This window comes from Populus euphratica, unplaced genomic scaffold, assembly GCF_000495115.2.
Source record: "Populus euphratica unplaced genomic scaffold, PopEup_1.0 scaffold484.1, whole genome shotgun sequence".
In the NCBI taxonomy this organism is placed as follows: domain Eukaryota; kingdom Viridiplantae; phylum Streptophyta; class Magnoliopsida; order Malpighiales; family Salicaceae; genus Populus; species Populus euphratica.
Genome location: NW_011500184.1, coordinates 259,131 through 285,163, shown reverse-complemented (window position 1 = coordinate 285,163; position 26,033 = coordinate 259,131). Strand labels below are relative to the sequence as shown.

At 31.2% G+C, this 26,033-nt stretch overlaps 1 protein-coding gene across 4 annotated transcripts; it reads left to right on the top strand.

The window, feature by feature from the left end:
* Positions 1-19,233: 19,233 nt before the first annotated feature.
* Positions 19,234-25,693, top strand: LOC105111591 (uncharacterized protein C18orf8-like). Of its 4 annotated transcripts, none has more exons than XM_011006999.1 (15): positions 19,234-19,337; positions 19,493-19,565; positions 19,652-19,753; positions 19,852-20,132; positions 20,243-20,502; positions 21,295-21,448; positions 21,764-21,873; positions 21,998-22,085; positions 22,546-22,878; positions 22,960-23,034; positions 23,265-23,406; positions 23,581-23,872; positions 24,507-24,615; positions 24,738-24,917; positions 25,312-25,693. In XM_011006999.1, exons 4-15 carry the CDS (start codon positions 19,965-19,967, stop codon positions 25,486-25,488), a joined length of 2,088 nt encoding a protein of 695 aa, XP_011005301.1. In that variant the 5' UTR covers positions 19,234-19,337; positions 19,493-19,565; positions 19,652-19,753; positions 19,852-19,964; the 3' UTR covers positions 25,489-25,693. The 4 variants fall into 4 exon arrangements, with proteins under 4 accessions (XP_011005301.1, XP_011005300.1, XP_011005302.1 ...); XM_011006998.1 differs by having other exon boundaries at positions 23,572-23,872; XM_011007000.1 differs by lacking the exons at positions 19,234-19,337; positions 19,493-19,565; positions 19,652-19,753 and having other exon boundaries at positions 20,057-20,134; positions 20,244-20,502; positions 23,572-23,872.
* The last annotated feature ends 340 nt before the right edge of the window (positions 25,694-26,033 follow it).

Genomic DNA, 26,033 nt, shown 5'->3' with positions numbered 1-26,033 from the left:
CTTGATAACTCTTTTCGGTTTATTTGTTGCAATGGATTCTTATTGTGTGGTTGCTGAAGTTGTTGCATCCTCTTCATCTAAACTTTCATCTGAATCTCCTTCATTAGAGATTATCTGAACAATCTTTATAGGAATGACTGAAGTCTCCAACTCCACCTGTTGTGCATCACCAGACTATTTTCCTTCTCATGTGATTTCTCTTACTGTAACATGCCAGACTCATTAAAAGTGACATTTCTACTCAAAATCACTTTCTTTGATTCAGAACACCAGAGTTTGTAACCTTTTACTCCTCCATTAAAGCCCAAAAATATAGTTTTCCTCGCTCTAGGATCTAGCTTGGACTCAATAACATGATAATATGCTGAGCAACCAAATATACGCATAGAGTCATAATCATTTGCAAGAGAGCCTAACCATACCTCCAAGGGGGTTCTTCTATTTAATGCTGCTGAAGGTAACCGGTTAACAATATGACGAGCATAGTTTAATGCCTTGCCCCAGAACATTTGCTTAGTCCTGAATGTGACAGCATACATCGGACTTTCTCCACCAATATGCGATTCATGCGTTCTGCTACTCTATTTTGTTGTGGTGTTTTGCGCACAGTAAAACGTTGCTTAATCCCTTCATCCTGGCAAACTTTAAAGAAAGGATCTGAAGTATACTCACCACCATTATCTGACCGAAGAGTCTTAACTCTCATTCTCATTTGAGTCTCCACCATTTTCTTCCATTTCAGAAAGATATCAAGGACCTCATCCTTGTGTTTCATCATGTACACCCATACTCGTTTTGAGAAATCATCAATAAAAATAGCAAACCAACGATTACCTCCAAGAGATTCATTCTTTGAAGGTCCCCATACGTCTGTGTGAACATAATCAAAAATCCCTTTTGTATTGTATACTGCAGTGCCAAACTTGACTCTTGTCTGTTTTCCAAGAACGCAATGCTCACAAAACCCATGTTTCCCAGTCTTGGCGCCTTTTAATAGACCTTGCTTGACTAATCCTTGCAAAGCCTTTTCACTAGTATGCCCTAAGCGTATGTGCCAAAGTCTGGAATTATCTGCTTCATCATCTTCTATTCTTTTGGAAACAACTGCTGTACCAGTAACTGTAGATCCATCCAGGAAATATAAGTTTCCTTTTCTTGTGCCTCTTAAGACAACTAATGCACCACAGATTACTCTTAGGACTCCACCATGCATGATAATCTTATAACCATTGGATTCTAGGACTCCAAGTGAGAAGAGATTTTTCTTCAAATCAAGTACATACCGTACCTCTGTCTGTGTCTTGACTACCCCATTATGCATCTTCAAATGGATGGTCCCAATCCCTTTGATCTCATAAACATCATCATTACCCATCAACATAACTCCTCCATTGAACTCCTCGAGTCTCGAGAATAAGTGCCTGTTAGGGCACATGTGATAGGAACATGCAGAATCAAGAATCCATTCACCAGAATGATTTTCAAGTGATGAGACCATAAATGTAGAGTCTCGTTCATCCTCATCTCGTGCAACGTTCACAGTTGGTTCTTCTTTTTCCTTGTTGCCCTTGATTGGACAATCTTTCTTCTAGTGCCCTTTTTGTGACAAAAGGCACACTCATTGTGAACAATCTGATCCTTCTTCTGGTACTCATTGTTCACCAAAGCATTGGACACATCAATGAATTTAATCTTTTCTTTACCATACAGTAAAGTGGTGACGAGATGTTCATATGTGTTAAGCAGTGAATTCAATAATGGCAGAGCTTTATCTTCATCATCAATTTCCACATCTAAATCTTCAAATCAGCTATCATTTTATTAAAATCATTCAGATGCTCATTCATAGAAGTACCTTTCTTGTGCTGAAAATGGAAGATCCTTTTCTTCAAGTAAAGACGATTCTCTATACTCTTCTTCATGAACTTGTCCTCTAGTGCTTGCCATAATTCCTTTGCAGAGTTTTGTTCTGAAAAGGTGTACTTTTGATCCTTTACAAGACAAAGTCGGATGGAACTGCAGGCCAACCGATTTATCCCTTCCCAGGTTTTATCATCCAAATCCTCCAGTTTATCTTTTAGAGTGAAATCCAAATTCATTTGGACAAGCATATCCATGACTTCACATTTCCACATGTCAAAATTACCCTTCCCATCAAACTTCTCCACCTCAAATTTGGTACTCGATACCGGGATATATTGTGGAGGTATACTAGCATTTCTCGCTAATTTTTCTTTTGGAATATCAGCCATTAGGACGTCTTTGGATTACAAATAGGCTCCCAAAATTATTAAAAACACGCACTTTTATGCTCAAAAGAGCCAAAGCAGTAACTTTAGTGTGCTGTTTCACAAAACGGACACCACGGTTGCGTCCGGAATGGTTGAAAATGCTAGGAACCAACTTGACTCGGCCTCAAACCGGTCAAAAAATCACTAAGTTGGCCAAAAAACCAATCTGACCGAGTTGACTCAAGGAAGGAATATTTTGTCTCTGATAAAGAATATTCTGTCATGGGAATATTTTTTTACTATCAACGAAATATTCTTATTCTGTCAAGAGAATATCCTGTCACTGTTAGATGACGTGGATGATGACGTGGCTATGTGGACCCTGTGTGGTGACGTGGATGATGACTCAGCGCCAACGTGTCTGATGATATGGCTATCTTCTCAGGTGAGAATTCCGGCACTGTTTAGTTTTTCCAACAGATTTCCAGCGAAACTTCGACGAGCTCTACAAGGCTCGTTTCAACTCTGATTTCGATGATCTTTATATCACCGGACTCGTATCGATGAGAGGAATCTCCGTAGGTGGTCAAAATAAAAATCTGAGAACTTTGAAAATTCTGCAACTTGAGTTTACATATTTTAAAAGGAAACTAGGGGACATGAGCTATTACAAATATTTCCTTATCAATGTAGGAGGCTAAAGTTGTTTTTGGGCTGATTTTTTAATATGTAATTTTACACTAACAAACATAATTTTCAATCAATCATTGGATCACGCTGAAAGTTTACCGATCACTTCTAGAGGTCTTATTTTATATTAAGATAAAATATTAGATCAATCGAACATCGACAAAACCTTACGATAAGGTTTAAAAGCTATTATGCGGCAATTGCATTATTTTCTTGATTGAGTATTCTTTTTTCTATTTGGACTAGTACTTTTTTATTACTTTTTAGACTTTTTTAATGGATTTTTTACCTATTATAAATAGGGTTATTTACCTTATATTAGGTTTTTCTTTTAAAGACTTTGATTTCATAATAATATTTTTTGTACATGTGTGGTATTCTTGTATTTTTTTTGTTCTCTAAAGAACTTATTTGACTTATCAAAGAACAATTATTATCATAGAATCTTCTTTATACTTTCTATTTGCAAATTGGTATTTTTTAGGTAGGGGGTTATTGATTAGTACTTAAAAGTGCATTTTTATCAAGTTTTATATTATTATTTTGCACTTGAAGTATCAATAATTCCTTAACAAAAACATGTTTTATAATAACATATCTAATAATATAAGATACCTATAATTTGTGGTAAATGTCTATTTTTAATGCAGGCCTATCACATAAATAAAAGAATTGATTAATAAGTTTAAGTACTAAAACTGAAAGGACAAAGAGATAGCTAAATTTAGAAAAAAGATGTTGGTGTAGTCTAACTGGAACATTGTTCGGTAATTAAGTTATATCTGGAGTTCTAGATCTCGGATTTGGGTCTACTTTATATGGATGGAAAGGTAAGACATAGGCCTCCAACTTTCATATAGAGTCCAAGATTTAAAAAGGTCATTTTCAAGTATAAATTGTAGCAACAACGAAGAAGTCCAATTTTATCTTGTAGCCTAGACATTGTTCAGTATTCAACCCATATCTAGAGTTTTAGAAGTCCAAATGAACATAATTTTTTTCCTGAAAAGTTAAGACAATTTCCTACAACTTTCATGTGGAAGTCTAGTTCAAATTCTAACGTTATCAATAACGTTTTGAGCAAACAAGAAGATAAGAATTGTCACCAAGTCAAGAGTTGATCATCCACTCAACAATTAATCATCAGATCAATAGTTCTTAATTTTGACCAATAAAAGCAGGCATTTGCCATGCATTTAATTACAAGATAACTCCAGGCACTTTTCTATACCTAAAAATTATAAGATATTTTAAATTATTTATTTCATAACATTTACTCTATTGATAGTGATACATAACAACTCACCAACATAAAAGATTCATTACAAATTCAAGTTAGATCAATCATAATATAAAGAGTTAAGAAATTAAAGGAGGCAACATATAAGCTTGTTTAGCATATTTAGGGCAAAGATAACTTCTAGGAAGCTACAACACAACAACACATGGAGTATCCCATAATTAACCTAATTAAAGTGGAAGAAGGGCCTAATTCTTCCATAATATTGGCGTAAGGTTGGTATCATTATGGCAACCTTGTTTGAATAATTAATCCTAACATTATAATAATATTTTGATAAAATATTTAAGGGGTATAACAAATTATTGGTATTTTCATAGCTCAACTATATAGTATAACTTACACCTGTATTATGAAAGGAACTTGATTTGTTGTTAACATAAGTGATAATTATAAATGTCTGACAATGTTTACTAGTATTAGTATTATTCAAATAAAATAACTAATGTAATCATGTTAACAATTCATAATCCAATTGGAACCTCCTTTATGTGTGGTTTCTAGTTGAATAATAAGAGTTTATATTATACTTGTTTGAAACACCATTAATGGATCCTCTAACTTTGATATTTGTTATTATCATTGTTTAATCCTTACATTGATTTTTCATCTCAAAGTTCTCATCAACTTCTTCTTCTTCTATTACTACTACTACTACTACTACTACTACTACTATTACTATTATTATTGTTGTTATTGTATTATTGTTGTTTATAATTTATACAATTAACCTCCTTGTAGTTCGACACCAGTTTTGCCAGGTTATTTATTACTTCAACACTCCTACACTTAGGAGAAGACATTAATTTTTTTGTTGTGTCAGTTATTTCTATAATATTGGTGATTTGGTTTAGGTAATCTTTGTATCACACTTCTATTAAACTTGATTCTTTGGCTTTCTAAGATTTATCTTTCGTGTATGTAAGTTACATGAACATGTGATCACAAGATTTGTATTAGTTGTTGTTGGAGCTTGGCCTTATTAATAAAGCTATATCCTTCTGTAATTCTTATTTTTCTTGTTTCGTATATTAAAACTCATTATTTTTAATCTTTATAAATTCCTTTTGAGTTAAGGCAATAACTACTCTGATAAGAAAAAAAGTATTATTTTGTTTCATTACTATCACCAAACATATCAGTAACATAAAAAGTAAAAAGAGAAGAAAAAGAAAGTCATTCAAATAAAGATATTATAAATTCTACCTTAGAGACTAAAACACATTGAAATCACTTAAAAATTTATATTCTAGTTGTTTGTAGTCTAATAACACTATTTATGAAATTTGAATTCATTTGGATATTATTTGCTTTAGGTTTCAAATTGGAGTTTAGTTTGCATAAAATGAGTCTGATTGGTGTCAACTATTAAATCTTGCTTTTGTAATGTTGAAATCAATTTGGACAGTATATTAAAGTTTTATTTGGGATATTAGGTGTCAATCAAGGCATTTTTATAATATTTGCTTTTGATTTGTTTTCATGTCTTTAAACACATCTATATCTCATATGAATTCACTTGATTCTCTTAAAATTGTAATTGTAGTGTGCTCTTTGCTTGTTTTCATGTAATTTTTTTTTTTTTTTTGCTTTTTGACTCAATTACACTTATTTTGATAATGCTACTAAGTTTTTCTTTTTTGTTGTATTGATTTTAGTTTTGCAAGAGGTTTCACGAGCACATTAAAATGAAAAGCCTATTATTTGTGTGAAATATGAGAGACCTAAGGATATTTTTGCTATTAATAACCTTTTTTCAAATTTAAAATTTCTCAAGAAAAGGGATACACCACTTCTTATAAAGAATAACAACCTAAAACTTCATATTCAAAGTCTAGCATAAATATTGGAGAGGATTAACTTGGTGGTTGGTAATATATAATAGAGACAATACAACAATAATGATGGATAGAGAAATGGGGTTGATTAGAGGGGCAATCATGGTAAGAGAACCAAATGACATGTAAACTATAACTTGGAAGATGTTGTGGGAGATAATGATTTTGAGCATGAGATGCAGGTCATGAGAATGGTTTTTGGCAGCCTAAAGGTTAAAAGGATGATATGGATGGTGATTTGAACTCTATTAAACTAAATATTTCTATTTTCAAAGTAAAAATAATCCTAAGGCTTATTTGGAGTGGGAAAATAAGGTGGATTGGATTTTTTTAATGCCATAATTATTCTGAGAAGAAAAAGGTAAAACTTGTTATGATTGAATTTATTAATTAGATGATTATTTGGTGGGATTAGATTGTGATTTCTAGAAAAAGAAATAGGAAAAGACCTATTGATACATGGGGAGATATGAAGGCTTTGATAAGAAAGTAATTTGTTCCTAATCATTATTATATGGAGTTTTGTTAGAAACTACAAGGTTTAATTTAGGGTTCTAGGTCTGCGGAGGATTACCATAAAGAGAAAGAGATAACGATAATTTGGGCTAATATTATGAATGACAAAGAGGCCACCATAGCTAGGTTTTTTAATTAGGTGAATAGGGATATTGCTATTATATTAGAGTTACAATATTATATGGAGTTGGAGAAGATGGTTCATATGGAAACAAAGGTGGAGAGAAAGGTTAGAAGGATGGGTAGCTCAAAGTTGCAATTAGGGGTGAGCAAAAAAATGAAAAAAAAATCAATGAAACTAAGAAAATCAAGAAAAATAACCAATTAAACCGATTAAAATTTTTTAAAAAACTGACCAATTCGATTTGATTTTATAAGCCTAAACCAAAAAAACCAAACTGAACCCAAACAAAAAACTAGTTAAACCAGAAAAAGCTAAGCCAAATCGAGCCAAAACCAAGCCAAACTAGTTTGAACTGGTTTTTGTCCTAAAAAACCAAACCATACCTAACTAAAACCATTCGATTTGAACCAGTTTCAGTTTTTTAAAAAAAATTTGGTTTGGTTACATTTTTTTTTGATAAAAACCAAACCGAACTGAAAATGATCACCCCTAGTTACAATTCAATTCGACTTTATCTTTCTCTACTTAGAGGCCAAATATGAAGAAAGAGGGGGTTGCCTAATCTAAACCATTTATGTTAAAGTCGAACCATCTAAGGCTAAAAAGAACTCTTACATATGCTAAATGTAAACTTAGAACTCAACCAACTTGTAACCATGATATAAAATGTTTTAGGTACTTAAAGGTTTAACGCATTGCTTCTCAATGTCCAATAAAAAAAGTTATGATTTTAAAAGACTATGGAAAGTTAGAGTCTAAAAGTGGTCTGAAAGTGATAAATCGATTAAGGATGAGGTGTCAATATTAGAGGATTGTAGTGATGTTGAGATAACATATCTGGTTGAGGGGGAGGCCTTAATTATAAGGCGTATACTTAATATAAAAACTAAAAAAAGATAATGTTAATCACTAATTAAAGAACATCTTTCAAACACGATATCATATCTAAAATAAGATATGTAGTATGATAATATATGAAGGTGATTGTGCCAATATAGCCACTACTACTCTTATTAAGAAGTTGAATTTGAGTACTATATAGAATCATTAACTTTATATATTGCAATGGCTAAATAAATATGGTAAAGTAAAAGTAACTAAACAAGTTTTTCTTTTCTTTTCATTTAGAAGATATACTGATGAGGTGCTATGTAATATGATTTCTATGCATGTTAGTCATATATTTTTAGCGTGTCTATGAAAGTTTGACAAGAAAGTCATCCATGATGACTTTAGAAATAGGCATACAATTATAAAACATGGTAAAACCATCATTTTATACCTTATCTTCAAAGTAAGTATATGATGATCAAATAAACTTGAGAAGGGAAAATGAGTTCGAGGAAAATGAAAACTAAAGCAAAGAACATGGTGAGAGAAGAAGCTTAGATTCATCTACTAATCAAAACTTAATGAATTTGGCTGAGAGTAGAGGTAAAAAAAGAGAAGAAAACAAAATAAGTGTGTGAAATATAGATTACATGGAAAAATAAAATAAATAACCGAGTTTTTTATGCAAGAAAGGGTAGAATAAATCTGATTTTTATGCTAACAAGTTAATGATTGTATATATAATAAGGTTTATTTTTATGCTAACAAGCCAACGATATCTTATTTAAAGATATTCCTAACAGTTTACCACCACTTAGAGAAATAAAATATCAAATAAATCTTGTACTCAAAGCTACAATTCTTGATCGATCACCCTACCGAAGTAATTTTGAGGAGATAAATGAACTTTAAATACAAGCGTGACTTGATGACAAATAGGTATATTCACGCGTCCATATGTTGTTCCAATTTTACTTGTGTCTAAGAATGATGGAACTTAAAGGAAGTGTGTTGATGACAAAACAACATAATGATAAAGTATAGACATCTTATCTTCAGACTTTATGATATATTAGATGAGTTGCATGAATCTTGTACTTTATCTTAAATAGATTTGAAAAGTGGATATCATCATATTATGATGGGGAGGGGGGGAATGACGAATGAAAAACTATGTTTAAGACTAAGCATGGTTTATATAATTGGTTAGTCATGTCTTTTGGACTTTCAAATATGATTGATGAATAATGTGTTGCACGTGTTTATTTATAAATTTATAGTTATGTATTTAGACTTTCAAATACACCTAGTATATTTATGATTGATGAATAATGTGTTGCACGCGTTTATTTATAAATTTATAGTTATGTATTTTAATGATATCTTAATCTATAGAAAGAATTTGAATGAGCATATTAATCATTTGAGTAATATACTTGATATGTTGAATAAAAACTAATAGTATAATAATCTTAAGAAGTGTATATTTTATATATAAAAAAATTGTGTTTCTTGTATATGTTATAATTGCACAGGTATTGAGATAGATGAGGAGAAAATTAAGGTCATCCAAGATTAACCAACATCTAAATTTATGATTAAAGTAAGAAGTTTTCATAGATTGGCTAACTTTAGGATATTAGAGATATGGAGCACTACCTTTAGCCTAAGGAATTTTTCTTTCTTGGCCATTGAATCTCGAATCTCTTCTTTGGCCATTGGATCTTCATAACATTTTGGTAGACTTTTATATATCTTAATTAATTATGGATTTTGAAACAACCAATATCCCTAATAAAGGTTGTGTACAACCAATATTCTCAATAGTAGTTATGTTCAAACTATGTTATCTCCCTAATAATTTCTTAACTTGTGTCATTTTCTCAAAATTCTTATTAAATTATATTAAAATGATATAAAAAACCTAGAGAAACAACCATTTTGTCAATCTAATACTGAAAAATAATTGGTATATGTGCGTTGAAGCTTCATAGTGATTGAAAAGCGACTTAAATTATAGGTCCAGAGGTTATATGCAAACTAGAAGCATTTTATATTTTGCCATAACATAAATAAGAAAAGAGAGGATATCTTAAAAAATATAGAGAAATAAGTTGATTTATAAGAAACTCTTATAAAGATAAGGAAGAAACCAATGCGTTATGAAAAAAAATAATATAAAAACACAATGAAAATCCTTTAAAAAAAAGAATCTCTTAATGATGAAGTAAAAAAACTTCAGATAGAAAATTGGATTTTTCATGGTTGCATCATGGATTTTTGTTGTGATTGAGGTTGACCACGAGTCTATGGCTTTCCTACAAAACAAGTTTCCTATTGGAATATGAATCATTTGATGCTTAAGTCAACAAGTGAAAGAGGAGTGTAGTTTGTTTTATAACTTGTTTTAGTCCAAGTTTCCAAAAAGAAAATAAAAAACAATGTTTTAGGCCATAAATAATTATTCTCGAAAAATGAGATTTTTCAAAGGAAAAACTGAGCTATCGTGTCAAAAATTGAGTTTTTTAAAACAATCAGTAAAAACCAACATTTTCAGTTCAAAACCGCCTTCACCATGTCAACATCGGTCAAGATTGTTCTATTGAAGTTAAACTTTTCATTTTACAATCAAAATCAGGTTTATTGCTAAATTTGGCCTAACCTCTTTTTTTTTTTTTTTTGTTAAATTTGGCCTAACCTCTTTTTTTTTTGTAGTCAAAACCAAGTTTATCATGTCAAAATTGATCAAAATGATTTAATTTGGTTAAATTCATCATTTTGTGGTTAAAGTATTTTTAATTGAAAAAAAACTCTAGTGGTCAAAATTTATTTTTGATAGTCAAAATGGACTTTCTATGTGTATTGAAAATTATTATTATTAACGTAGCAAGGTAGTGCAATGAGATATGATTAATCATATCCCATTAGTTATGGATGAGCGATACACTAGCTATAAAGCACATTTCATTTTCTCTTCTTAAAAAATTTAAGAGTAAACTTCAATTCTTTCTCCATTATCAAATTTTTCACTTTTATTTGCTTTAAGAAAATCTAAGGTCATTAAATAGAAAGAAAATAAAGAAAAAGGGAACAAATTATAGTCATTACATTCTATCACCTAATCGTCCTAACCATTTATTCATAGAGTAAATATAGGCTCACCCATACTCGATAATAGTCTAGAAAAAACAGAATTGGTAGATCCATCATTTCTAAACATTGATTTAAAGGCCAAAATAGGTTCATTCGCACCAGATCAGAACCTAAACAAATTACAATGTTTGATTTGGTTTGAAATAATTCAAATCTATATTATTAGATCAAATCCAAAGTGATCTAAATTGTTATATCAAGCAAGCTCATGGGTCTACCATAAACTAACTCATATCAAACCTCAATCCATATCTCTTCTTCTTTCCCCAATCAACAGTTAAACTAGTCATCGGTTCTCCTTTGTTCAACCATCAAACACCTCAAAACTACCAAATGCAGATTCCTTCCTCTTCTTAACCAAAACCTAAGGCATCTTCATCATCAATGACATTACTAATAACTAAAAAAAATTAAGAAAATCATTTAGCAAAACTGAATTTCCTCACTACCAATCCTACTCTCTAGTTGGTTGTGAGATACATGACCATTAATAGTAGATAAATGAGACTGGGATCGTTCTAGTAAATCTATCTACATGCCAAAACCTCATAGGATGGTCAACAATAGTGGCACGTAAGGCTCATATGCCGAGTGAACATTATAAAGGAAAAACAGTAATTTCATAACTTGACCTATAACATTTTAGTGATTTTTAAATCTATTTATGTATTTGTTTTTTTTTTTATTTAAAAAATAATTACATTTGTATGCATATTTATGCATACTCGATTGAATAAAGTGTCTACGACACTTTGAAGCATGCCAAACCCAAAGAGTTCTGAGATTGCCGGGGAATTTTAAAGAGAAATAAGGATTGTTAATTTTCCATGATGGAACCGAGAGGGCAAAATTATGGTTTGGTTTTTTAGGATTATCTAATACAAGAGTTGGTTCTGGTGTTTACTGAATTGAAGCTTAAATGATTGATCGACCATTGACTTACATGACTTATAACTTAATTTATTATTGTCATATATGATTACCTAATAATTTATTGACTGATTATGTACAACACTTCTTTGAAAAATATTTGGCCAGGTAAAATCCTAAATTCTTTATTATAATTATGAATGTATAATTTAAATTATAATATGAGAGCATTTGATGAATATCGATCAATATCAGTTGCACGTGTCGATTCCTAATATGAGATGACTTGGTGAATATTGATTGCTTGATTATTTTTGTATTATAACTATCGATATGAGATCAATTTTGAGGATTGTCAAATTGATTTCAAAACTTATGTTTTTTTATCAGTTCACCTATGAGCGATTTGTTTTTGACTAATCATCTACTAAATGTTATGTTTAATTGATTCATCTATGAATGGTTTATTTTGACTAGTTGGTTTTAAAACTTGTATTTTTTTTAATTGCTTTACCTATGAGCGGACATTTTTTACTAGTCCTTTTTAAAACCTTTTGTTTAATTGGTTCACCTATATCCAATTCGTTTTAACCATTTGATTTTAGAACTTGTGTTTTATGATCACTTTATCCATGAATGGTTTGTTTTTTACCAATTCTTTTTAAAATATTTTGTTTACGTAGTCCACCCTTAAGTGGTTCATTTTAACTAATTGATATGAAAACTTGTGTTTCCTGATCAATTCATCAATGAATGGTTTGTTTTGTATCGATCCTTTTTAAAATATCGTGTTTAATTAGTCCACCCATGAATAATTTATTTTGATCAATTAATTCCAAAAATTGTGCTTCTATGATCGGTTCATATATGGGCGACTTGTTTATAATCTATCCCCTTTTAAACTTGTGTTTTCTAATTGATTCATCATTGACAATTTGTCATTTACCAATGATTTGAAAATGTATTTTCCTTATCATATTTTTATATACATATTTTCCTTTTACATAATGATGTGTTGCATGTTATATATAATGAAAATAATAAAAATCCTTCACGGATGGTTGGCGAATAAAGATGATATTTTATGTGTAGTTTATGTCTGATTCCATTAGGTTTGACATTTCACCTTATGTTAAAAGGCTGATGAAAACCAATAACTTCATCATTCATGTCAATAATTGGAATCTTATTTGCTTATTTGCTTATATGTTTATTTTATTGTGTATTTTATCAAGTCATAAGGCCACCATCTTTTTAAGAAAAGGATTCTTTTGTGCCATTTTATTTTATTTTATTTTATTTCACTCTTTTTTTAGTATATGTATTATAATTAGGGATCTTTTTTATGATTAATTTGTGTATTATAGCTGGCTTTAGGCTAAACATTGATAGGGTATTGTTTGTTGAGTTCATCTTCCCTCCACATAACCTCCCCTTTACCTAGACTCTATTAGATTAGTTATTAGGTTTCCGGGACCACTAACTTTAAGGTGGCAACTTCTTTATTTAATTATGTGACGTGTGATCATTATTTATCTCATTTCATGGGGGGATCTTTGTCCAAAACACCATCAGACGAGCGTGCAAGAATTAGAGTAAAGTCATAGCCAATAATATTGTGTATGCAAAAAAAAATACAAAGGAGATATTCATTGTAAGAGAAAGTGTTTATGCTCTATGGCATGATATGCTTTTATAGTCTACAATGGCATGGGCTTTAACTGTTTTTTATATTTGACTTTTATAACTTAGGCCTAGAGTGACATATCTAGTTTTGTAAGGTTGTATGTTGGACTTGTATTCCTAGGAATTGTTATGTCACCGTACTTTGTGACTAGGTGTATCTATACATTAAATCCCTTACTTTGTAATAAAAGAAAATACACTTATGAAAAATTAAATCACGTTTCATGCTTTTTTGGATTATGTGTTATGCTTTTTTGGGTTAATCTACCATACATCATAATGGCTAACTGTTGTGGATATGTAATTAGTATTTAAAAGTGTATTTTTATCAAGGTTTTATATCATTATTTTGCACTTGAAATATCAATAACTCAATTAAAGCATGTTTTATAATAAAATATCTAATAATATAAGATACCTTTAATTTATGGTAAATGTTCATCTTAAATACAAACCTATATATAAATTAAGGGATTGATTGAGGAGTTTAACTACTGAAATTAAGAAAACAAAAAAGGGGTTAGGATTAGAAAAGACATGTTGGTTCAGTTCAAACTGGAATACTTTTTGGTTATATGGATCATAACTGGAGCTATAGAACAAACGATTCATTTAGATTTCCAGAACTCGAGTTATGAGCCAAACACTAAACAGTGTTTGAGCTGTAGGACAGATTTAGACTTCTCTAGTGTTTGAGCTGTATGACAGATTTAGACTTCTCCATTGTTGCTACAATTTGAACTTAAAAAGGTATTTTTGAATCTTGGACTATTCATGAAAGTTTTAGGCGTTTTTGAATCCATATAAAGCAGACCTAATGTTGGACTTGTATTCCTAGGAATTGTTATGTCATCGTACTTTGTGACTAGGTGTATTTATACATTAAATTCCTTACTTTGTAATAAAAAAATAAATTTATAAAAAATTAAATCATGTTTCATGCTTTTTTGGATTATGTGTTATGCTTTTTTGGGTTAATATACCATACATCATAATGGCTAACTGTTATGAATATGTAATTAGTACTTAAAAGTGTATTTTTATAAAGGTTTTATATCATTATTTTGCACTGAAAATATCAATAACTCATTTAGAATATGTTTTATAATAACATATTTAATAATATAAGATACCTTTAATTTATAGTAAATGTTCATATTAAATGTAGGCTTATACATAAATTAAGGGATTGATTGATGAGTTAATAATATAAGATACCTTTAATTTATAGTAAATGTTCATCTTAAATGTGGGCTTATACATAAATTAAAGGATTGATTGATGAGTTTAACTACTGAAATTAAGAAAATAAAAAGGGGGCTAAGATTAGAAAAGAGATGTTAGTTCAGTTCAAACTAGAACACCATTCGGTTATTAAATCATAACTAGAGCTATAGAACTTGGATTTAGGTATGTTTTATATGGATTCAAAAACACCTAAAACTTTCATGAATAATCCAAGATTCAAAAATGCCTTTTCAAGTTCAAATTGTAGCAACAACGGAAAAGTTTCAATCTATCCTACAACTCAGAGACTGTTTACTGTTTAGCTTATAACTCGAGTTCTAGAAGTCTAAATGCACTGAATTTTTTTATTGGAAAGCTGAGATAATTTCTTAGAACTTTCATGAAGGCAAGCTATTCAAATTTTGATGTTAGCAATGATGTTTTGTTCAGACAAGAAGATAAGGATTGTCGTCAAATCAAGATGTGACCACCCACTCAACAATTAGTTAATAAATCAATAGTTTTAAATTTTAGCCTATAAAAGGAGGCATTTCTCATGTATTTAGGCATCTTGGTTTTCAAATCAAGATCATTTCTTTACTTGCTTTTTTTTCTTTGAAGTTTTAATGTTCTAGTTTTATTTCATGTTATAGTTTCATTAATTTATTGTTTATGACTTTTATTTCCTTTCATTTCCTTTACTATACTTATATAATTATGTTTTCCTCTTGTTTATTTATGTTTCTCTTCTTCATTATGTTTAGCTAAGTTTATTATATCAAGGTGAAAAGGTTTCACTAATGCTGTTAAGATAAGTATAGTATAAACTCAATATGGACTTTAATGATTATATCCTAAACAACTTTCTATTAACATGTCTTATCATTTTTATCTTATTAATTCTTAATACCTTGCTTGTTAAATGGTTAATTTAGATTTGTGTTGTAAAACACTTGGTATAATAAATGCTTGGCTCTTTTATAATCAATCGTATGGTATAACCTTCTTACATCTCAAAGTCCTCCTCCTCGTCCTCCTCCTCATCATCATCATCATTATTATTATTTGTAATTTATATAGTTCACCTCCTTATGGTTTGAACCCGATCTTGTTGAGTTATTTATTACTTCGACATTTCTACACTTAGAAGAAGACATTAATCTTTTAATTGTGTCAATATGGATAATAGGGTGTAGTAGTTGGTGTGAAAGCATGGTGTTGTCATGCATAAAAAAAGTTTATATGTGCCAAATAAGATTTGTATGTTAGGTTAGTGTTGGATGTCGAGTGTCCTTAGGCTGAATTCGGTCTAGAATTCTAGCCATTCAGGCTAACCAAATAACTAGAAAATTTACAGTTGTTTAGGCGTGGTCTAAACGATTTCAAGGCCAACTATTTAGGTTTGGGCTAAATAGTTGGAAATTTTTTTTTTAATCAAACAAAAACTAGGTGTTATCATTTGCTTATCAAGTCTTTTAAGTAGTTATGTTTGAAAAACTTTAACTGAAAAAAATATATATACTTATTATATAAATGTTGTCTTTGTTTGCATGAAAAATGTTATTGGCTATATTTGCATGAAAAAATTGACCTTAGTGGCTTTTGTCAACATGAGAGTCTTTTCTATAAGAAAGAGAGGATTTTATCAAGTTCTAGTAGAGAGCATTTTTATCTAGAAAATAAAAAGTTCTTTATCATCATCAAAAACATTATGTAAGGAGATGTTATATAGATATGTAGAGATTTGAATGAAGATCTTGATAAAGATTTTTCATGGAGCTATAGTGATTTCAATAGAGACATGAAGATCTCATTTTAAAGATTTTCATAGAGATATATTTAGAGACATGGAGATTTTTCATAGAGCCACTTAAGACATGAAAAAAGTTACTAGTTTTATTAACAAAGTTTAAAAAATAAAGATATAATTTTAAAAATTATTTAATCTTTAATAGTGAATCATAAGGATTTTTTCTTATTTGTTCATGTTGAATCTTCTTCTTCATAAATTGTTGAAGGTTTTCTCTAAAGATTAATCTTTTAATCTCATTTTTTAGGGCATAACATTCCTTAATGTCACAACAGTGGTCATAGTGAAAATGATAAAACTTGTTGTAAATTTTTTTATGTTCTTGTCAATATTTATTGGAGGTGGATGTTGTATGGAATCCTTTCCTTGAATGATCATACATGTTAGTACATTTCATTTAGTGGTAAAAGGTGTTATTAAAAGCTTATAGAATGCTAGGCGATCATGAAAACAAAAACAAAGAAATCAAAGGAGATCATATTTTATTTATATTGTATCCGAGATGAATCTTGTATATTCCCACCCTTCAACTTCTCTAGACTATACTTTTCTTTTGAGTATTTTACGCAATTAATTTACCCTTTAAAATCCATATCAAGTATTCATTTTTTGAGAGGACATGCATTATGAACAAATAAAAAAAAGAGATAAAAGATAAAAGATAGTCGAATTCTTTTTTCTTTTCCATACCCTTAATATGGTGCTATTTTTAGATGATAACTTGGTATGAGATTAATTATGGTATAAAGATTCTGTTATTTACAAATAAGAGTATCTTTGTGTGATGACACTTGTTTTTTCTGCTCGAATTAAATTCTCATTGTTTGTTTTACATTAAGAAGAATCTTGCTAAAGAATTTATATGTGTTCTTATAATGAATAGTTATAGATTCGAAGAATTTTGTTCAAATAGGTTTTTTGTGTGCTTTATAGGGTTTATATTGATTTTAAATGATGAATTAGTTTTACTTGGTTTTGAGATTCATTTAATTTCATTTTATCTATGTAGCAAGGAAAGTAGATGAATTTAATCTATGATATATTGAAATTTAGCTAAAATGAGAGAAAAGTAGTACGAGAGAGAGAGAAAGAGAGAAATGTTAATTAGATAGTTTGATTGATTAATTAATTACGCACCTAAGGATGAAGGTGACTATGAAGAGAGAAAACAAAAAAAACTAGTTTTATTATAGTCAATTGCCCAAGATGATTATAACACTCAAGATTCTAATGATGTATATGATATTTTTCTTTTTTATTCTTTTTCTTCTTCTTTCATTTTTTTTGTTTTTAGTTCTTTGATGTTTCACTAGCTTGCAGCATTAATTCTAGTTCTTCTTTCACTTTTCTTCATGTTTATATTTGGGAATGTTATTGCATGTTTTGTTCTTGGATTAGAAAAATCTCTTCAATTTAAGAGAAATAGATATACCATGTTTAATCATTGAAGATCACAAAAATAAAATTAATGGCATGAAAAATAAAACTTCAATTGAATTTAGTAGTTGTCATTTGATAATTTCAATTGATTGAATTTATGAAAAGTATTTTTCTATTTTATTAATTTTGGAAATTGTTTGTTTGTTGGATAATGATACCTAATAGTAATTATATAAACCAAAGTTGAACTCAAATTAAAAATAATATAAGCAAATAGTAATTTCATTGATTATGATAAACAAATAAATAAATAAGATATTTCAACATAAATATCATCAAAAAAACAATACTTGAAAATAAGTGAAAAAGTTAACAAAAAAATACGGGCAAATCTTGAAATTCAAAATATAATTTGGAGTATAAATGCTGCTACTCGTGAAAAAGGAATTAAAGTGAATGTTTTGCAAGAAACCTCAAGAATAAATAATGCTTACATTTTATCACACAATTAAATATATATATATATATATTCTATGCATCACATAAGAGACTAAAATGAAATTTCCTATATATTTTCATCTTTTTTTCCACAAATACGATCCTCTTTTAGTGGCTACTAGCTAGCTGAAATGCACTCGAATGCGGGCTGGATAGGCATTGTCAACTTGTTTTAGCATCCAAGAAATTATTAATAATGAATTGAAAAATTGATGCATTGGTTTAATAACTTTAATTGAAAATCACATACCTTAGTAAAATATTAAAAAGAGTTGTTAATGGGATGATATTCACCCCTTAAAACAAGGGGGAACAAATAGGTCTCTTTTATTTTTTTATTTAGATTTAAATACATTATAAAAAAATTAATATTATATTTCAATTATTATTTAATTTTTTTCATGTTCTTCAAATAATATTGTAGGCATTTAGGAGAATATTAAGGTGTTTTTCCAATTATTATATTAATAATATAAATAAAAAAATAATGAATATTTAATTAACATAAAATTTATATTTTGATATATAATATTATTACGTTTTTTCTCCAATCATATACAAAATTTTGAGAATTTATTTTAATATTTTATTTAATTTTTTTTTTAAGATCAGAATGAATTTTTATTTAAAAAACAATGCTTGAAATTTACAAAATTTCTCAACATTTGATTCGGCCTCAGTTCTATGAGTATTTTTTTAATAATAGAAAAAAATTTGATCTTTCTATAGTATTAAATGAGCGAATGAATCTAGTTAAAACTATTAGCTCTAAAAAAGTAGAAGGAAAGAGCCATAAGCCTCCGTCCAGTTAGGGTATATTTGTTAACGTAATTCAAACTGCATTTTAAAGTTTTTTTTTATTTTAATATATTTTTAATTAAAAAACAGCACATCACATTACCGAACACTTGATCCACAATTGAACTGAGCATAGATGTTATAGTCGGCCTAAAAGTTTCCGGCGATAAGCCCAAAGGACTGAACTTATCTCAACCCATAAGACCCATCGCACGAAGCTTTACCCATAACCGGAACTTCATTTCCTCGGACATGGGCCGGGGACTTTCCTGGGTCTCAAATCATGACCCCTATATAAACGTAAACAATTTTCTTTTCACAACTGGAAAACAAACCACCGACTCTTCAGTTTCTCACTTACCATTCAATGTTTACCTCTCTCCAGGTATTCTCTCTCTGATTCTTGCTTGTCTTTTTTTTTTTTCTTGTTTAGTGCATTTGATTGATTGGATTAGCTTCAGTTTAGTTCCTTAGGGTTTCGTTTGGCGTTTTAATTATTATTTGGTTAAAGTAGTCTTCAAATTCTCAATTGTCTTACAGTATTGTGGAGATGAAAGAAAGGAATAGTAGTAGTTCGACGCTGAGACGAATTTTAGTTAATTGTGCTGCCCAGGTTTGTTTTGTTTAGAAGATACAAGTTTGATTTATAGCACGGTTTTGGTTTCTTTGATAGAAGTGAAGGAAGTGTTCTTTTTGTAGGCAAAAGAATACGGAGGCTGTGTTGCGGCAAAGGTTCCGGAAATTGAGCGGGATATGTGTTTGAAAGAATTTCTTGCTCTAAAGAATTGCATGCAGAATACCGTATGAAACTCAAATTTTTCAAGAAAATGAAAACATTCTTGTTTTTCCAATTTTTCCAAGGATCTGATCAGATTTTTGTATTTCCTTTTGCTTGGCAGATTAGAGGAAAGGCTTGAGGTTCTCTATCTTGGATATTTTGTGGGCAGATACTGAATAATGCAAGCGTAAGTTTAATAGCTTCAATTTGAGAGCTGAAGGATTTGGTTTGGTTATGTCTGGAAAAGCATCCATCTCGCAGCTTAGTGTTAGTTCAAGTGGGTCTGCAGGGTTGTCACATGTTTATATTCAGCACCCTCCTTTACGATGTAATGTTCCAGGATCAAGGGGTTTATTTTATGATGATGGGAATAAGCTATTATGCTCCCCCACATCTGATCAGGTAATCTGATGTTAAAATCAATTATTCAAAGTTCGTTTGCATTATCATGATTTTTTTAAAGTGATTGTAGGTTATTTGTTTCAAAATTGATTTGTTTGTCTTTAATTCAGGTTTTTTCATGGAAAGTTGCTCCCTTTGATCCTCTTGTTGCACCTACCTCTGATTTGATAAGTGAAGGTCCTATCCTATCTATTCGGTATTCTTTAGATGCGAAGATCATAGCAATCCAGAGAACCAGTCAAGAGATCCAGTTTTTTCACAGGGAAACTGGACAAAACTTTTATCACAAATGTAAGCCAGAGTCAGAGAGCATACTAGGGTTTTTTTGGACTGATTGTCCACGGTGCCATTTTGTACTAGTAAAGACCAGGTAAGAAGAAGCTTTTATTTTGTTCTATGTGGCTTTTAAAAAATGTTAAGCATTTTTGTTGGTCTTCGATTTGTTTGCTCTTCAATGTGTTTATTTGCCTTAAATTCTTGCTGAGGCAAAAAAAGAAGGAATCAATTGAAACTTGGGTCTTGTGAGAAGGAAATGGATTTTGTCTTTATGTTCTATTTGAACCTCTATCCAAAAAGTTCTTCAAGAGTTTCAACTTTCGAATCTACCCTGATCCTATCTTGATTCCTACACCTCGCCACCTCAGCTAATGGCTGAAAGATGGTCATTTTTCCTAGTTAGGCTTTTAACCTAGTCTGATTTATACTTGTGACGATAGATGACTTGCTTCATGTATTTTTCTTGGATAATGAGTTCGTTTTGAATATAATAATAATTACCTGGTACTTGCATATCCTCAGAAAATTTCCATACCTCACTTTCTGCACATTTTATGGGTTTGTTACAGCTGAGATTGGGAAATTCTGTTTTCCAATATACTAAAGATTGAGATCTTCATTGCAGAATTCTCTCATATACATAGAAGACCCCTGAATATGATTCTGAGTTTTATCTATATTAGGGGTGTTGTATGTCATGGAGATTTCTGCACATGGCCATCTGTTAAAAAAAATGAAGAAGAAGAAAAAAAAGGAATAGAAAGTTTCTATAGTAATAGCTTCTGTAGTAACACTCCTATTTGATTTTCTCCAGACTTGATTCAATCTTTTTTATGCCATTAAGATCTTCCATTTTGATTTCGCTAAAATGAAGTCTTAATCACAGTGGGCTGGATTTGCTTGTCTTTGATGCTGAATCAAAATCATTTCAATTGGTAGATACAAGGAAATCGAATGTGAGCTGGTATGTATATACACACGAGAGTCGCTTGGTTCTTCTTGCTTCAGGAATGCAATGCAAGACCTTCAGTGGATTTCAGGTATGCCAAGAATTTTCATCACTGGCTTCAACTTTCATTGGTTCCTGGCTGAATTTGTTGGGCTGTACACTTGTACATAACATTTCTGGAAATTAAAATCAAGCATACTGCCTTGATTTCATGGGCAATGATTTCTGGAAAAGAATGTCAAGAAGATGCTAGCTTATTCATATCTTAGGACATGTACAAGAAGAGCTTATAGAATTGTTGATGTTTTGAGATTCTATCAGTTAAAGCTCATTGATGATTGTGGGCATCTTCTTTAGTTGAAGCTTCTTCTGAAACTCTAACAACATTATATTTTATTTTGTTCAGCTTTCATCTGCGGGGATCGTTTGCTTGCCAAAGTTTGAGATGGTAATGGCAAAATCTGAGGCTAACAGTAAGCCTGTCCTAGCAGCTGAAGATGTCTATATTGCAACCATGTAGGTTTTTTGGTAGTTTGATTGCTATTAGATTAATACATATAACTTGGTCATCTACATTGTTCACCAAGAAAAGAATGATTTTTTCGCTTATACTAATGTTAAAAAATCTCAACATTGTCAGCTATGGGAGGATATACTGCTTGCAAATTGATAGAGTTGCAATGCTACTTCACTCATATAGGTTTTATCAAGATGCTGTTGTGCAGCAGGTAATTCCTTTCTCTAATTTCCTTTTCTCTGTTACTGATAACCTTGGATATTGCTTATTGTTATGACAATTTTTTGGGAATAATAATTGGGTTATCTTAATTTCACCTAATTTGCATTGAAGAACAGAACTGATCAAAGTAGAATTTTGGAGGTAACTATAGAGTTGAGGAGCATATGCTTTGTTGCACTCTATTAAATATGTGAAAGATTGAACTTGGGACTTTTCTGTGAATTATCAGTTGCTTGCATGAGTGTACCAGCACTTGACTTGGTCCTGTTTAATGCTTGGGTACCTTTTCATGGATCATAGCATTCAAATAGTGATGGCCAACTTTTTGAAAAACTCAACTCATCCAGCTATTTTGTTGCATCATCATGTCAACTAAGTACTAGACTTGCTACAAAATCAATACACAAATCAGTTTCTAGAATTGAAATGGTAATGTGCCTTTTTTGCAGGGTTCCTTGCCAATATATTCAAGCAAAATTGCTGTTAGTGTGGTTGATAATGTACTTCTTATCCATCAAGTGGACACAAAGGTTGTTATACTCTATGACATATTTGTAGATTCTCGAGCACCCATTTCTGCTCCACTGCCTCTACTGTTTAGGGGGTTCCCCAGGTCTAATGCTTCCTCTTCTCGATCCACCGTAAAAGATGGTGAAAGTCCGGAGGCCAACATAAGTGATTTTGAATCAAACATTTATGGAGATGACTGGACATTTCTGATTCCTGACCTTACATGCAATGTTTCCAATAAGCAGTTATGGAAAATCCATTTAGACTTGGAGGCAAGTTAAATCAGTTTGATGATGAATATATATATATATATTTTCATGTGTTATCTTGCAATTAGATTCTTTTGGTTGCAGGCAATTTCTGCATGTAGCTCTGAAGTTCCATCAGTGCTTGAGTTCTTGCAACATAGGAAGTTGGAAGCTAGTAAGGTGGAAGCCTTTCTTACATTTTGATAAGCTCATTGGTTTTTATAAGGGACATGTAAGAAATTGTGTTTCCCAAAGAACATGATAAGTGATTTTGAAAAGAATAACATATATGAGAATCACTTAAAGAGAAATAAATTGGATATATCTTTCATGCCTTGTGAAATTCATTCAACGGCCTTTCTTAAATATGTGCTCTTACTTATTTGCTGGAGTTAATTGTTGTGTTTCAGTCTAAGCAGCTGTGCTTGGCAATTACACACAACCTTATCTTGGAAAGGAGACCGGTCTTAATGGTTTCCAAGGCAATAGAAGTACTGATTGCGTCTTACTCCCAGTCACTCAAAACAGGAAGTTATCTCCAAGGAATTAAAGGTGAGAAAACCTCACATTCTTGTGGGACACAGATTGTTAAACCAAGATTTGGTGCCAATTCATCTATAGGAGAATTTTATTGACATGGAACATCTACCAAATGCCAATCTAGTGCCTTAGTTGACAATGAATCTCTGAATAGATCTTTATATTTTTCTATGTCAGACACTGAAGACAATGTCCAATTCAAATCACTAAAGACAAACCGAAAAGTGAACAAGGAAAAATTATCAGGTGGTGCTGAGAGTTCTAGCACTGAAGTTCACACATCATCTTCACAATCTCAGCATCGTAGACCAACTAACAGCCCATTAAATGCTAGTGTTTCTGAAAGGCAAGAGTCTCAAGTTACTTCTCCATCAATTTCACCTGATGAGATGTATAGCCTTGTGTTTGCTCCAGTTGAGGAAGAGATGGTGGGAGACTCATCTTACTTCGTTGCCATCATTGTTGAGTTCCTTCGTAGGTATGTCAATTTTATATTTGATTCACGGCTCTGCAATGTTTCTAGGCTTGGACTCTTACATGTGTTCCTAATGATATTCTATTTTAATCAACCTTCGCTTTTGTGCTTGTGCAAATCTACTTTACAATATGGAAGTGAAGAACTTTAAGCCACTCTGGTTTTGCAGCTGTTGTGTTACCAAGACTTTCAGGCACAACATGAAAGAAAGACACTTCCCCTTGCCTAGTATGGGCGAGCTCCTGTTATATACATATATATAAAGAATTAAATTGAAATGAATAGTGGAGTTTAGCACTAATGCAGGTATATTTGCTATTATTATATTATAGAATACGTAAAAAATTGTTGACTTAGTATCAATTTCTCATATGGACCAGTCCAGAAAACAGTCAAATTGCTGGCTCTCTTTCATCCGTTGGACTGGGTAACTTTGGTTTCTCAAGTTCTGTTATTAAAATGATTCATGTACCTATCAGGTAACTTGTGCCAGGAAAGTGACTGGAAAAGATGAACTTGGAGAGTATTTAGGAAATGTTGATATTGTTTTTTTATTTCTTTTTATCGTGCATGTGTTCATAACTGCTTGTGTATATTAGGTTCACGCACAATGACATGTTTGTTTCCAATGTTGCAGTGCAAGTTCAGTAAAGAAAAAAGTTCAACCAAACATCTATGTGTTGGCAATACAACTTCTAGCATGCAATGAGCGATATGCAGAACTCTCACTGTTCATCATAAACAAGGTTTTGAAAAATTGCCTAAAATGTGCTTATGAAGTAATGAAATCTCCTGGATAGTAATGAAAGCTCTCTATTTTATTTTTTAGCCTTTTTTTGTCTTAACAAGTGCAACTATTTCATTACAGGTTCTTCCACCCTCAAAAGAAGTTGCAATGCAGCTCCTAGAATCAGGCCGTCAAAATTCCCAGGTTAGGAAGCTGGGTCTAGATATGCTGAGACAGCTCTCTTTGCATCATGACTACGTGTTGCAACTAGTGCAAGATGGATATTATCTTGAAGCCTTGCGTTATGCTAGGAAGCACAAGGTAATTTTTACACTACCATCTTGGGGTATAGATGTAAATATGATATTATATTTTTAACTTAACCAAGGTATCGATTTCTGCTAGATAAGTAGTTTTTCAAACCTTTGGTATAGATGCAGCACTTATTGTTGCAGTCATGATCATGCTATTTACATTATGTTCACTTTTAGGGTGCTTTTAGTGTTCAGTGAATCAATTATTGTGAGAATTTTTTTTGTTTGCTCTTTTTTATTGAGAAGATATGGTGTCATGCTGAATAAAATCTGCAGTGTATTTAACTGAACAAAGAGAATGTCTTTAGTTATTATTTTTCTTAAGCAATTTTATCTGAAACCACAATGTTAGATGGAATGAATTTTCAACGTCCTAACAAAACAACCCATTCATTGTCCAGGTTGTGACTGTCCGCGCCTCGTTGTTTCTGGAAGCTGCTTTGGCTTCTAATGATTCTCAACTCCTTGCTGCAGTGCTGAGATTCTTTTCAGATTTTACTCCAGGATTTACAACCACTTCCGACTGCCATACCTACAATCAGATTCTCAATGAGATGAACTCAGCTGTAGCTGTTTGAATGTCAACCTCGTATCCAGTTGTAACTCTTGAACGTTAGAACAACAATTACCAGAGGATATCGGCAGGAAATACTTTCATGTTTACCTTTTCTGTTGACCCTGCTTCTTTTTGTTTGAAACTTTGAGATGAAAGGGGTTTTGAATTTACAGTTTGATGCATATGCATAAGATTTCATACATGGCCAACAAGATTTTCTTGTACTCTCGTTTCTTTGGGTCTGAACTCTTTGAAGGTGTTCATATTTTGATGGATAGGGTGTCCAAAATCCAAATTAGGGCATTGGATACCTTTTGATTCCGTGTGGGGTAAAAATTGCTTTGACCTTGCATCCTCAGAGCAAGAGAAATGGTAGGAACTTGCAAGTATTGCTCCCTGGCCACTGTTCCAATGTTGGAGCTCATCACCAAAGAACCATTATAACAATCTTTGCTGAAGCAACTTCATTTTCAAGCTTCATCAACCAACTTGTAATTAGTTGAACTATCCAGCCATTGATGAAGCTCTCATTATATATCTAAGAGCATTCAAGCCTGTGCTTTGTCT